This window comes from Narcine bancroftii, chromosome 13, assembly GCF_036971445.1.
Source record: "Narcine bancroftii isolate sNarBan1 chromosome 13, sNarBan1.hap1, whole genome shotgun sequence".
Taxonomy (NCBI): domain Eukaryota; kingdom Metazoa; phylum Chordata; class Chondrichthyes; order Torpediniformes; family Narcinidae; genus Narcine; species Narcine bancroftii.
In genome coordinates, this window is record NC_091481.1 from 87,234,418 (window position 1) to 87,246,485 (window position 12,068).

At 39.6% G+C, this 12,068-nt stretch overlaps 1 protein-coding gene across 11 annotated transcripts in view; it reads right to left on the bottom strand.

The window, feature by feature from the left end:
• LOC138748799 (ryanodine receptor 1-like) overlaps positions 1 to 12,068 on the bottom strand; it is a 394,433-nt gene that overhangs the window by 200,629 nt on the left and 181,736 nt on the right. For all 11 annotated transcript variants that reach the window (XM_069909562.1, XM_069909560.1, XM_069909558.1 and 8 more), the window contains 5 exons: positions 11,516 to 11,636; positions 6,754 to 6,923; positions 5,889 to 6,109; positions 3,280 to 3,370; positions 525 to 665 (listed from right to left, as the gene is read on the bottom strand). In XM_069909562.1, the coding sequence (XP_069765663.1) occupies positions 525 to 665; positions 3,280 to 3,370; positions 5,889 to 6,109; positions 6,754 to 6,923; positions 11,516 to 11,636 (744 nt within the window). The remainder of the gene's footprint in view (positions 1 to 524; positions 666 to 3,279; positions 3,371 to 5,888; positions 6,110 to 6,753; positions 6,924 to 11,515; positions 11,637 to 12,068) is intronic.

Consider the following 12,068-nt stretch of genomic DNA (forward strand, 5'->3'; position numbering starts at 1 on the left):
TCGTTTAGCAGAGATGTGCGTCCAGATGCTGCCACGTGGGCCATTACTTAGGCCCACTCTTGAAAGGATGGTTCCACCCCCCCCAAATCTTCCAACCTCTAAGTAGAATTTGCAAATACCTGTTATTAATCTGCAGTCACTCTTTTGAATCATGTACAAACGATCGTGCCAGAGAAAAATTCAACAAATGGATTCATTTGACAAATCTATTCATTCAACAAAGAGATCCAGTCTTTCTGGAGTGAAGGAACTAAAAAAAGTCTCCTATTTTTCACAATGTTCTCCCAACAAGGGCTTTCTCTGCCATTGACTTTCACCAACATGGGAAGCTTCTAAGGTTGAAGAACACATTATTTGAACAGGGAAGACAGATTTTCTTCCTAACATGTACTGTGAAAACTCAAAAGTGAAATTGGGAGAGGTTTTCATTATCAAGAACAAATGTTTCACTTGGCATAAATCATTTTTGTGACAATTCATAAGGATATTTTGCCACTTATCTGGTTCTTGCAATAAGTATATACCTTCTGAGACACGGACTCAAAGATTCCCCAAAAGAGTTTTCGACTCAGATGGAGTTCTTCTTCAGAGGTTACACCATAATTTGCCCATCCAGATGGAAGACAGTAATATTTCCAACATCTGTCATAGTGATTGGTTAGCAGCTAGAATAGGAATAACAGAAGAATAATGTTTAACCGCGACTTATCCATGGATAGACAACACACATCAATTCAAATTTACTGTCATATGTACCAACATGCAGTGACGATGGATTTTTTGCAAGCAGACATCTCATACATTGTACTAGGTCTTACTAATTGTGTTAATATTATGTGAATCCAAGGTGGTGCATGCTTGTTTCCATAGGGTGGAGTACTGTGTACAAACATTTGAACCTCATGATGCATAAAACATTGGTGTGACCACAAATAGAGGCCTGTATATAGTGCTTGTTGCCTAGTTTAAGAAGATCATCAATAAATTGATAGGGTACAGAGGAGATTCACTGGGATTTTGCCTAGACTTGAGTTATAGGGAGAGATGAGATCAGCCATTCTCAACCGTTTTTTGGCTATGGCCCCCTTAGGACATGTCTAGGCAACTTTGAGCAAAGTTTATGGGCCCCCTCCACTGTGAAGCAGTCAGATTTAGTTGGTTTCTTCTCTACTTCTCTCCTACCAACAACAAAAAACAAAAATATTTTATGATTTCAGTCCATGACCTCCCCCCACCCCCCATAAATTTGCTGTGATCTCAGTGGGGAGAGGGGGCTATGGCCCTTATTAAGAATGGCTGGGTTGGTGTTTGAAGGCAGGTGGGGAGGGATGAAGGGGGGAAAAGGGGAAAAAAAGAAATGCCACTGTGTATATTTTAATGATGAACATTTGTAAATATTGTTATGGATATGATTCATGGTGCAATAAATTAAAAAATGGCTGGGTTAGATAGATTTTATTCTCTGAACCAAAGGAGGCTGAGGGGTAATCTTAAAGATCTCAAAAATCACAAGGGAGCATGCTTAAAGTGAAAGCTCATAGTCATTTTCCTCAGGTGGATGATGGATGATTCTAGAACTAGAGGGCATTGTTTAAGGTGAGATGAGATAGATACAAGTGGGAAGTAAAACATGAAAGTCTGTAGACAACGCAAGAGAAACTCAGTTGGTCAAACACTGTTTGACCTGCTGAGTTTCTCAAGCATTGTGTTTTTACTCAGATAGAAGGAGGAGGGGCAACATTTTCACTCAAAGGAAGTCCCCTATCTGGAAATAAGCTGCCAGAGGCAACTGAAGAAATGGGTGCAATACTGACATTCAAAAGACTTTTGGACAGATTAATAGATAGGAAGGCTTGAGAAGGACTTGGACCAAATGCAGGCAAATGGAACAACAAAGTATCTGATGAAGGATTAATTATCAGTCGATTAAAAAAAAGAAATGTTTATGTTTCAGGCTGGAACCTTCATCAGGACAGAGTGCAGAGAAGAGATAGTTGGTGTAATGTGTAGAAAGGCTCCGGCCTGAAACATTGACCATTCATTTTCTCCACTGGTAATGGCTAATCTACCCTAAAGGCAATGCAATAGGTCTGGATAAAATGTTGGAATAAAATAATGACAACAACTTTGCACTCACTGCCAGAGAACACTTAACATTGAAATTTTGGAGACACATAATTATCAAATTAGCGACATTTATTTTCTTCTCCTGTTTCAAGGTGGGATGCACTGGAACCAGCAAGGATAGAATATATTACAGGCCATTCAGCATACAATACTGTGCCAATCTATATAAACTTACTCAACAATCAAAACAGTTCTGACCTCACACCCATAACCCTATATTTTTCTTGCATCCAAATGCCTGTGAAAGTCTTTTAATTGGTGGATGACAAGCATAGATGTAGGATGGGTAAATGTTGTGGTGCTTACTTGATCACAAGAAGCCTAATGGGGAAAGTGGCTGAGCAGAGAACATGGATTAGAGACAGAACAATGGGATGTTTTAGTTATAACAGATATGTAGTTGAAGGAGGATCAGGACTGACAGCTCAGTGTTGCAGGTACCATGGTTACAGGTAAGACAGGAACAGCGGGAAGAAGGTTGGGGCAGGTTGCACTATTTGTCATTATATTTGCAATATTTTTGGAGAGGATATTGGCAGAGAACTATTGTGTGCGGCAGTGTGGGGGTAAATCAGAAACCGAAAAGGAGTGATCACCTTGATTGGTGTGTACTTTAGGAATGAGCCACAGGATGAAATATGTAGAGAGAATGCAGAGGTTTGTAAAAAAAAAAGCAAGCTGTTCTTGTGTATATTTTCAATTTCCCCAACATTGACTGAGAATGTCTAAGTTTTAGGAGATTGGATGGAGTGAACTTTCTACAGTAATATATGGACCAGCCTACTCAGGAAGGGGAAATATTGGACTGTGTACTGGGGAGTGAAGGTGGTTAGGTGAGTTATCGGGAGGGGAACCTTCTGGGATCAATGGGCAGAATTCTATTATCTTCCAACCTCTAAGTAGAATTTGCAAATACCTGTTATTAATCTGCAGTCACTCTTTTGAATCATGTACAAACGATCATTCCTTCACACATTTCCAGCTCTGAAGGTTCCTTGACCTAAGGTTCCTTTTTCTCTGCACTGAATGTTGCTCAACTTTTGAGCAACTCCACCATTCTGTTTTTGTTAACAGCTCAATCCTCGATTTCACATAACCTCTCTATACACACATTTCATACAAAACAGAGAAGGTATATCCAATGAAACAAACCTTCAGTGGCATCCTGGCATATTCATTTAATATTGGTACATCAAACACCAGTCGACGCAGTAAATGTTGTAGCATTGATGGACGGAGATAGCTATGATAGGGATAAAAAGTCCATTTTAATCAAAAGAATATCTTAATATTAATTTATGTGATAAATAGTTTTGAACAATGAAATATATGGATAACTAGGTTCAGTCAGCTACCAGTATTCATTTGAAGTATTTGGCTAACAAAATCCTCTTTAGGACTTGACCCTGATGTACTGGGTCTCCATTTTATGCTGATGGAAAGAGTCTCAGAATATGGTGTCAGAATAAGGTGGCACGTTAGCTTGCCAGTTAGCACGACACTGTTGCAGCGCCAGTGATGGGAACCAGGGTTCAAATCCCATGCTGCCTGTAAGGAGTTTGTACTGTAACAGATTTGTGTTAACCTTTAATTTAATGTTAAACTATATTTATTTTAACAATGTCTTAGTAAAGTATATTTATAGAGTTAAAATATTGTATCTGTATTCTTAGTAAGTTAGCTGTGGGTTGGTACAGGGTCACACACAGGTCACAGCACATTTATTGAAAAACATTGTTTCCTGAGAAGGGTCTTCATTCTTGGAGTTGCAGCATCTTGGACAGAGAGCTAATGGATTTCAAGTAGGTCTTAATTATTCAAGAATTGCTGAAGTAAGCTATCTGTTTTAAATCAAAGCCACTTAAGCCTCTTGAACAGAGATGAGCTCAGATATTATGGATATGGAATGGTTTTGAAAAAGGAACAGAATTTTGGTAGAAATAAAACTGATGATCATGTGGCTTCCAAGAATTGGGACTCACCTTGGTGATGATGTAACGGTCACATGATTTGGAGAAATATATTACTGAATTCAGACATTTTCAGTTCAGTTTTGGAAAAGTTCAGTTTGGAGAGTATAGAAGTCAAAAGCCCCATGACACAGGGGTTGAAAACCTTGTGGAAAAATAAGATTGAGTTACAGTAACCAGAATTGGTGCTATTGTGTGTTACTCCCTGACAAAAGGGAACACAGAATCAGTGGCTTTTGAAATAAGGAAGACAAAGTGGACAATTTCTACTGGGTCTAATTTTGTATATGGCCACTTCGTTTAGCCCTTGTCTGAGTTTGTGACTTCATGGAAAAAGATAACCACATTTGTTTAACCCTTTTCCGGGTTTGTGAATTCATCTTGGAAGAAAAGAGCCATTGTGAGTAAAGAGGCCTGAAGATAGAATGTTTAAAAGTGCTTTATAATCATTTCTGGACTGAGAATTTAAGACTTTCAGGCAAGACTAAAATGATGCTGAACTTTTAAAAATTGACTTTTCAGAGTGGGACTTAATTATATGCACACACACACTTACACATAATGAGGTTAAGTTTAGAGTTAAGTAAGTTTAGAGATAAGTAAGAAATATTATGTTGTTAATAGTTTAATTTAAAAAAACTATTATTTTGAATTTACCACTGTCTGATGAATTTTCCAATGCTGTTCCTATGTTAATGCTAATGAAGTGTCTTTAGTCCCAAAAAGATTTAAAAGGGTTGTTAGTTTGTAACAGTATGTTCTCCATGTCTGTGTGGGTTTTAATCCAGGTGCTCCAGTTTCGTCCCGCTATTCAAAACATATTGGAGTTGTCAGTTTATTGGGTATAATTGGGCTGGATGGACTTGAGGGCCAAAGTACCTGTTACCATGCTGTATGTCAAATATTAAGGAGAGAATCACTGAAAACTAGTCCAAACTTGAATGCAATCTGCACCTAGATTGCTGACAACCAAAATAAATAACCAAATGTTTTATTTTAACCATAAAACATTACAGCACAGAAAAAAGGTCATTCGACCCTTCCGGTTCGTGCCAACTAATAAAACTAGCTGGTCCCACTGACCTACTCTCATTTCAAAACCCTCCAGACCTCTCCGATCCATGTATTTATCCAATTTATTTTTAAAACTCAAGATTGAATCTGCATTCTCTACATCAGATGGCAGTTCATTCCACACTCCAACCACTCTCTGAGTGAAAAACTTTCCCTTAATGTACCCCTTAACCAAAGCTATAACCTCTCGTATTTATCTCCCCAATCGAAGTGGAAACATCCTACTCACATCTATTCTGTCTATGCCCCTCCTAATCTTATAAACCTCTATCAAGTCTCCCCCATTCTTCTTCATTCCAAGGAATATAGTCCTAACCTGTTTAATCTTTCCCAGTAACTCAGTTCCTGAAGACCCAACAACATCTTAGTAAATCTTCTCTGCACTCTCTCAATCTTATTAATATTTTTTCCTGCTACTGGGCAACCAGAACTGCACGTAATATTCTAAATGTGGCCTCACTAATGACTTGAATAACTTCAACATAACATCCCAACTTCTATACTCAATCCTGCCCATACTGCAACCAAGTCTCACGAATAGCAATCATATCATAAACCCACATAGAAATCCTCACTCTAAGGTTATCCGCCTTACCGACAATACTCCTCGCATTGAAATAGATGCATGAGACTATTGCTTTCTTATATAACCTGTCTTTACATGCAATCCTTGCCTGACTCTCATCGTCCTCCATCTTACTATCTGCTCAAACTCACCTGCACAGTGCCATGAGACATTCTTCAATGACATCCCTCTGTGCCTTTGTCAGTGATCGACCCCTGGACAACCGGTAAATGGTGTGAAGCATGGAATCAATCATAATAGCTCGATGTTCAGTTCCAGCAAACAATGGCGCACATTTGGTTATTAGAGGAAGAACTGCAGTACAAAGGTAACGGTTCAAAGCCAGGGCCATCTCAGTGGTACTGAAAGCAACCTAGGGAGATGCACGACATATATATTGCCATATTAATTCAATTCCACAATGCACTCGGAATCTTAAAAGAAGTTTTTCAACACGACTTCACTCATTCAAATCTTCCTCTAAAATCTAAACTGAGCCAAATGAAAAAGATGAGCAAAAACATAATTTTTGATCTATTTAGCTATGAACAATGCTTCAGGGAAGACTAGTATGTACATGAACCTCCAGTGTAAATAACACACACAATATACTCTCTTTTTGGTTAAAAAGAGGGTTGTAGTGCAGTGTAGCCCATTCAGGAAGGGGGAAAATTTTTCTACAGAGGGTGAAGGATACTTTGAATGAGCCAGAAGAAATGGTAGAGATGCTCCAGTTAAAATGTTTGAAAGACATTTGGATAGGTTCAAGGATAGAAAATGTTTGGAGAGATGTGGGTCAAAGAGAGGAAAATGGGACAAGCTCAGTTCAGAAGAACCTGCAACACACTACAAAGATTTTGCCTTCTGGCTTTGATGCATTTTATAGCAACTTAAAAATAAGTTTTCCTAAAAGAAACATACATGCAACAACAAAATACGTTACAGCAGTTGTATTTTACATGCCTAAACTTTTGAGTGAATTTTCTGAAAGGTAGCACTTAAAATCATATTACTCACAGTATCCAAGGAGGCAGCAGCTCTCATGTCAGGTAAGAAGCCAACCTCCAGAACATGAAGGAGAAAATCCTGATTTTCTATCCCATACACACGATCCAGGAACAGCACCATGGGTGCCTTATGGTCAGGAACAAAACTAGCTGACATCTTCGGCTCAACAATGTTGCCATCTGTTGAAATAATTGTATTATTTCAAAAACCAGGGTTCAGAGGGCAACAGATATGCATCTTCAGCCTCCAACAAAGCACAAAATAGTTTTGCTAATATGTTTGCAGCTGAACCACGTACTAAAGTAGGGGTGGCCAAACTGCAGCACGCTAGCCACATGCGGCTCTTTGACATATAATGTTCAGCTCACGGAAAGATGTGGGCTGAGACAGGAATCGTACAAGCCGATGCTCACAATGGTAGTTTTAGTGTGCGTGGGTTGTGATTGAAAATATTTGGTAATATACCGTTACCATGTAAAGTTGACTCTCCCTCTATTTTTGGCCCTGGCCGCTTGCCCATTGGAGCTCCTGACACTCCGACCGCGGATTTACCACCTGGTGCAGGCCACCCGCCCATCCAAGCTCCCAACGCCTCAAAACAATGCAGGAACTTAATGCGGTCAAAAGTAGTATGGATGTAATAGTCTACCCCCAAAATTTTACCCTAAAATAAAATCAGTCCACACATCGGAAAAGATCACTGAACCATGAAGGACATCTACAACATTCAAGGCAGGTGAAAGGCAATAATCATTGCGAAGGACTCCATGCACCCCTCACGTAAACGGTTCCCTTCTGCCATCTGGTAGGAGGTACCGTAGCACTCGGGCCTTTATGTCCAGATTGGCCAAAAGTTTTCCCCCAAGCCATCAGGCTCCTGAATTCCCAGAACATTTGTGGATAGTGCACCGTGATCTGTTATTGTATATATTTTAATATTTTCATATGTTTACCATAAGTTCTATTCTAACTTATACTTATGTAAATATGTTCCGTGGTCCTGGAGAAACACTAACTCATCTTTACTATGCGAGCACGGTATGAACGATAAATAAAGGGGACTTGACTTAATTTGATAATTCACGAATATATATGGTATGTGCATTTTTTGATTATTAAAACTAATACAAATTAACAGTTTAAAAATGACATACAAGAATAAATATTATACATGTAATTCTTAATATTTATATAAAAGTTTTATAAACAAAATGTGCATGCAAGAGTAAAAATGTGTATGCAACATTTTTTTATGTTTCACGGCTCTCACCCACCTGAGGTTTAATCATCAACGGCTCTTACATTAAGCAAGTTTGGCCACCCCTGCATTAAAACAGAATTACATTGTTGTATCTGAAATGAAGCCTTTTATCTCACTTATTTGATACTTGACCTGTTATTGTGATGTCGGTGGCAAATTTGAAGATGGAGTTGTTACAGTATTCAGCTGGGAGTAGAGTAGGGGCTCAGTACAGATCCTTGAGCAGTGATTGAGAAGGTTTTTATCCAGGGTAAGGCTGAATGCAAATTTGAAGAACCACACCTCATATTCTTGAACACAACAGCATAAACAATGAATTCTCCAATCCAAGAAACCCGCTCCCCTGGAGGTCTGAATAGTGTGCACATTGCACCTTTGATTATCGATAATAACATGGCAGTATTGAGAGACGAGGATATTCGGATTTCAGATTTATTGTAAGAGTACATACATGACATCACATACAACCCTGAGATTCTTCTTCTGAAGAATGGTGAGGCAGAATTACCACTTATTGGTACTGCAAAAAAAAACTGCACACCGCTCACATGTAAACAAATAAAGAAATGTAAACAAACTGACTGTGCAATACAGAAAGAAAGAAAAAATCAAATCAATAAAGTGCAAAAGTAACAGCCCTTAAATGGGTCCCTGATTGAGTTTGTTGTTGAGGAGTCTGATGGTGGAGGGGGAGCAGATATTCCTGAACCTGATGGTGCAAGTCTTGAGGCGCTGATATCTCTTTCCTAATAGTAGCAATGAGAGCGTGTGCTGGGTGGTGAGGATCCTTGATGATTGTTGCTGCTCTCCAACCACAGCGTTCCCTGTAGATGTTCTCAATGGTGGGGAGAGTTTTGCCTGTGGTGTCCTGGGCTGTGTCTGCTACCTTCTGCAGGACTTTCTGTTCAGGGGTTCTGGAGAGCCCCAATACCAGATCGTGATGCAGCTGATCACCACACTTCTCTAGAAATTTGCCAGGGTTTTTCTTGAGAAAGCAGAGGTGCTGACGAGCTTTCTTCATGATGCCATTCGTGTGTTGGTTCCTGGAAAGATCTTCCAACATAGTGACTGACTCCCAAGAACTTAAATTCTTTGGGAGATTATCCAGTGAAACTATACAGTTGAAGCTTAGAAACAAGGAGATGGTTACAAGGATACTATAATTTCCCAACAGTGAATCAGATCCTTCTGACATCAAGATATTTACCAAATGGAAAGTGAATGAATATACAGTAATAGTGAAAAATATATTAAATTACATAATGGTATAGTTGGTGCTATGTTAGATTACTCCAGTTGCATGGATGTGTTTTAACTATTGTTGGACCCAAAATGACTTTGCAACTGGCAGATGAAGGATGGGTGTTCTAAAATGGTCACTTACCTTCCCCAATGTTGACTTGGATTGTCTTACTATTTGGGGCTCAGATGTGGTGTGATTTGTAGGTGAGTTTTTAAAGCAGGATGCTAGAGAAGGTGCTGTCCCCAATCCTCCAGGGAATGAGGATGGGAAGTGGTTAAAGTGTCAATGGAGGAAATCTTTGAGAAGAATGACCATAATTTGATAAATTGCAGGTAAGACAGATGTTAGTAGTAGGTAAATTATTGGTTCTGAGAGATCAGATATACAAGTATTTGGACAGCCAAGGGCTGATAGTCGGCAGGGCTTTGTGCAGGGTAGGTCATGTTAAACTAATCTTGTCCAGTTTTTCCAAGGAAGTTACCAAGGAAACAGGTGAAGGAAAAGCCTTTCATCAGGCCCCACATGGGAGGTTAGTTCAGAAGATTCAGACACAAGGTAGGCATGGAGAGGTTGTAAAATAGATTTGAAATTGGCTGAATGTGAGAAGACAGAGTGGTGGTGAATGATGGCTTCTCAGACTGGAGGCTAGAGGTGCCTCAGGGATTGGTGCTGGGACCATTGTTGTTTGTTATCTATATCAATGATCTGGATGATAATGTAGTAAATTGGATCAGCAAGTTTGCAGATGACACTAAGACTGGAGGTGCTGTGGACAGCAAGGAAGCCTTTCAAAACTTGCAGAGGAATCTGATCCAACTGGAAAAATGGGCCAGAAAATGACAGACAAGTGTGAGCTGTTGCATTTTGGAAGGACAAACCAAGGTAGGACATACAGAGTAAATGGTTGGGCACTGAGGAGTGCAGAGGAACAAAGGGATCTGGGAATTCAGATACACAATTCCCTGAAAGTGGTGTCACGGGTAGACAGGGTTGTAAAGAAAGCTTTTGGCATCTTGGCCTTCATAAATCAGAAGTATTGAGTGCTAAGGCTGGGATGTTATAGTGAAGTTACACAAGACATGGGTGAGGCCAAATTTGGAGTATTGTGTGCAGTTCTGGTCATCAAAATACAGGAAGGCTATCATCCTCTTGGAGTGCAACATCAAGTACATGTTAAACGAGTACACATACAGGCATCTTCGCTCTGTGGATCAATGGAACAAAGGCCATCATCCTTAACCATGTAGGCAGAATGATATGGAAGATGGAGGGAGAGCTAGGAAAGGGATACACAAATGTTCTGGAACATGTTTACATTAGGAAGGATGAAATGTTAATGATAATTGAATTATATTAAAGTGGATAAATCCCCAATCCCCAAAGACAACTGTTCCAGCTTGCTTTAGGAAGGAAGGGAAAAGATTGCTGGGGCTCTGATCGCATTTCTTACATCTTCATTATCCTCAGAAGATTGGAAAATAGAAAATGGTGTTCCCTTATTCAAAAAGGGCAGTAGGGAGAAGCCATAAATACAGACTTACATCAGTGGTAGGAACCTTATTGAAGAAATTCCAAGTCCATGATCTACATTCACTTATAAAGGCAAGGACTAATAATTCACTCCTGAAGATGGGCTCAGGCGTGAGACATTGACTGCCTTTTACTTTCTTGGGATGGTGCATGACCTACTGAATTTCAGCATTTGTATGTACTGGACTTAATAGTTGGGATAGATTTGTGCAGGAGTTTTTGAGAAGGTAACTATGAAAACTCAAGGCAGAGTGTTTGATATGGTATACACAGACATTAGCAAGCTTTTTTCAAGGCTCTGAATGGTAGGCAGTTTCAGCAGTTGTAGCGCAAGTGATCAGGGTCCAGTTGGCAAACTGAATCCAAATAGAATTGGCTTGGTGATAGAAAGCAGAAGGTTATTTTTCTTATTAAAGGCCTGCAACTAGTAATGTACTGCAAGGATTAGTGCTGAGATGTAGATAAGAACATCAAGGTGTAAGGAGATAAATTTAAAAGATCTGACAGGCAAAGTTTTCAGCCAGAAGCTGGTGGTTAAATATAATGAGTTGCCAGAGAAGGGGGTGGAGATCACAATGCTCAAAAGGCATTGATGGGAAAGGAGTTAAGACACATGGACCTAACACAGGCACATAGGCGTGACAATTAGCACGGACAAATTGGCGGAAGGGTCTAATGTAAGGATAGTGTCTCTGGCATTTTAATCCACCACATCAGCAATATCAGTTCAACATTACCTTTTCCAAAAGCAGGTATCTGCACTGGTAGGCTTATAACCCCAACCAAGTCTTCAATGGGAACCAGGGATCGCAGGATTGCTCGAATTCTTAATGCTTCACCTTTGCCAGCTTGAATCAGCTGTTGATAAAAGTAAGTAGTTTCCAATCACAAGAGTCGGCAGCAAAAGGAAACCATTTGGTCAATGCGAACAAAGGAAAGTGCAACTTTTCAGTCCATGGGTGAAGGTAGAAAATTAATACAGGACTCGTTCTATCCATTGAGACTGTACCATTTAAGTTCATCTCAAGAGAGGATATGAAATATTACAGCACAGTACAGGCCCTTCAGCTCACAATGTTGTTCTGATTAATGTTAACCTACACTACAACAATCCTTTCCGACCTCATACCCATAACCCTCATTTTCATCCATGTGCCTGTCTAAGATGCCTTTGAATGTCCCCATTGAATTAGCCTCCTCCACCACCCCCAGCAATGCATTCCACCCACCATTTTCTGTGTAAAATAATCCATTTGCACTTAAAATGCTTGCATAATTTCTGAGTGTTCT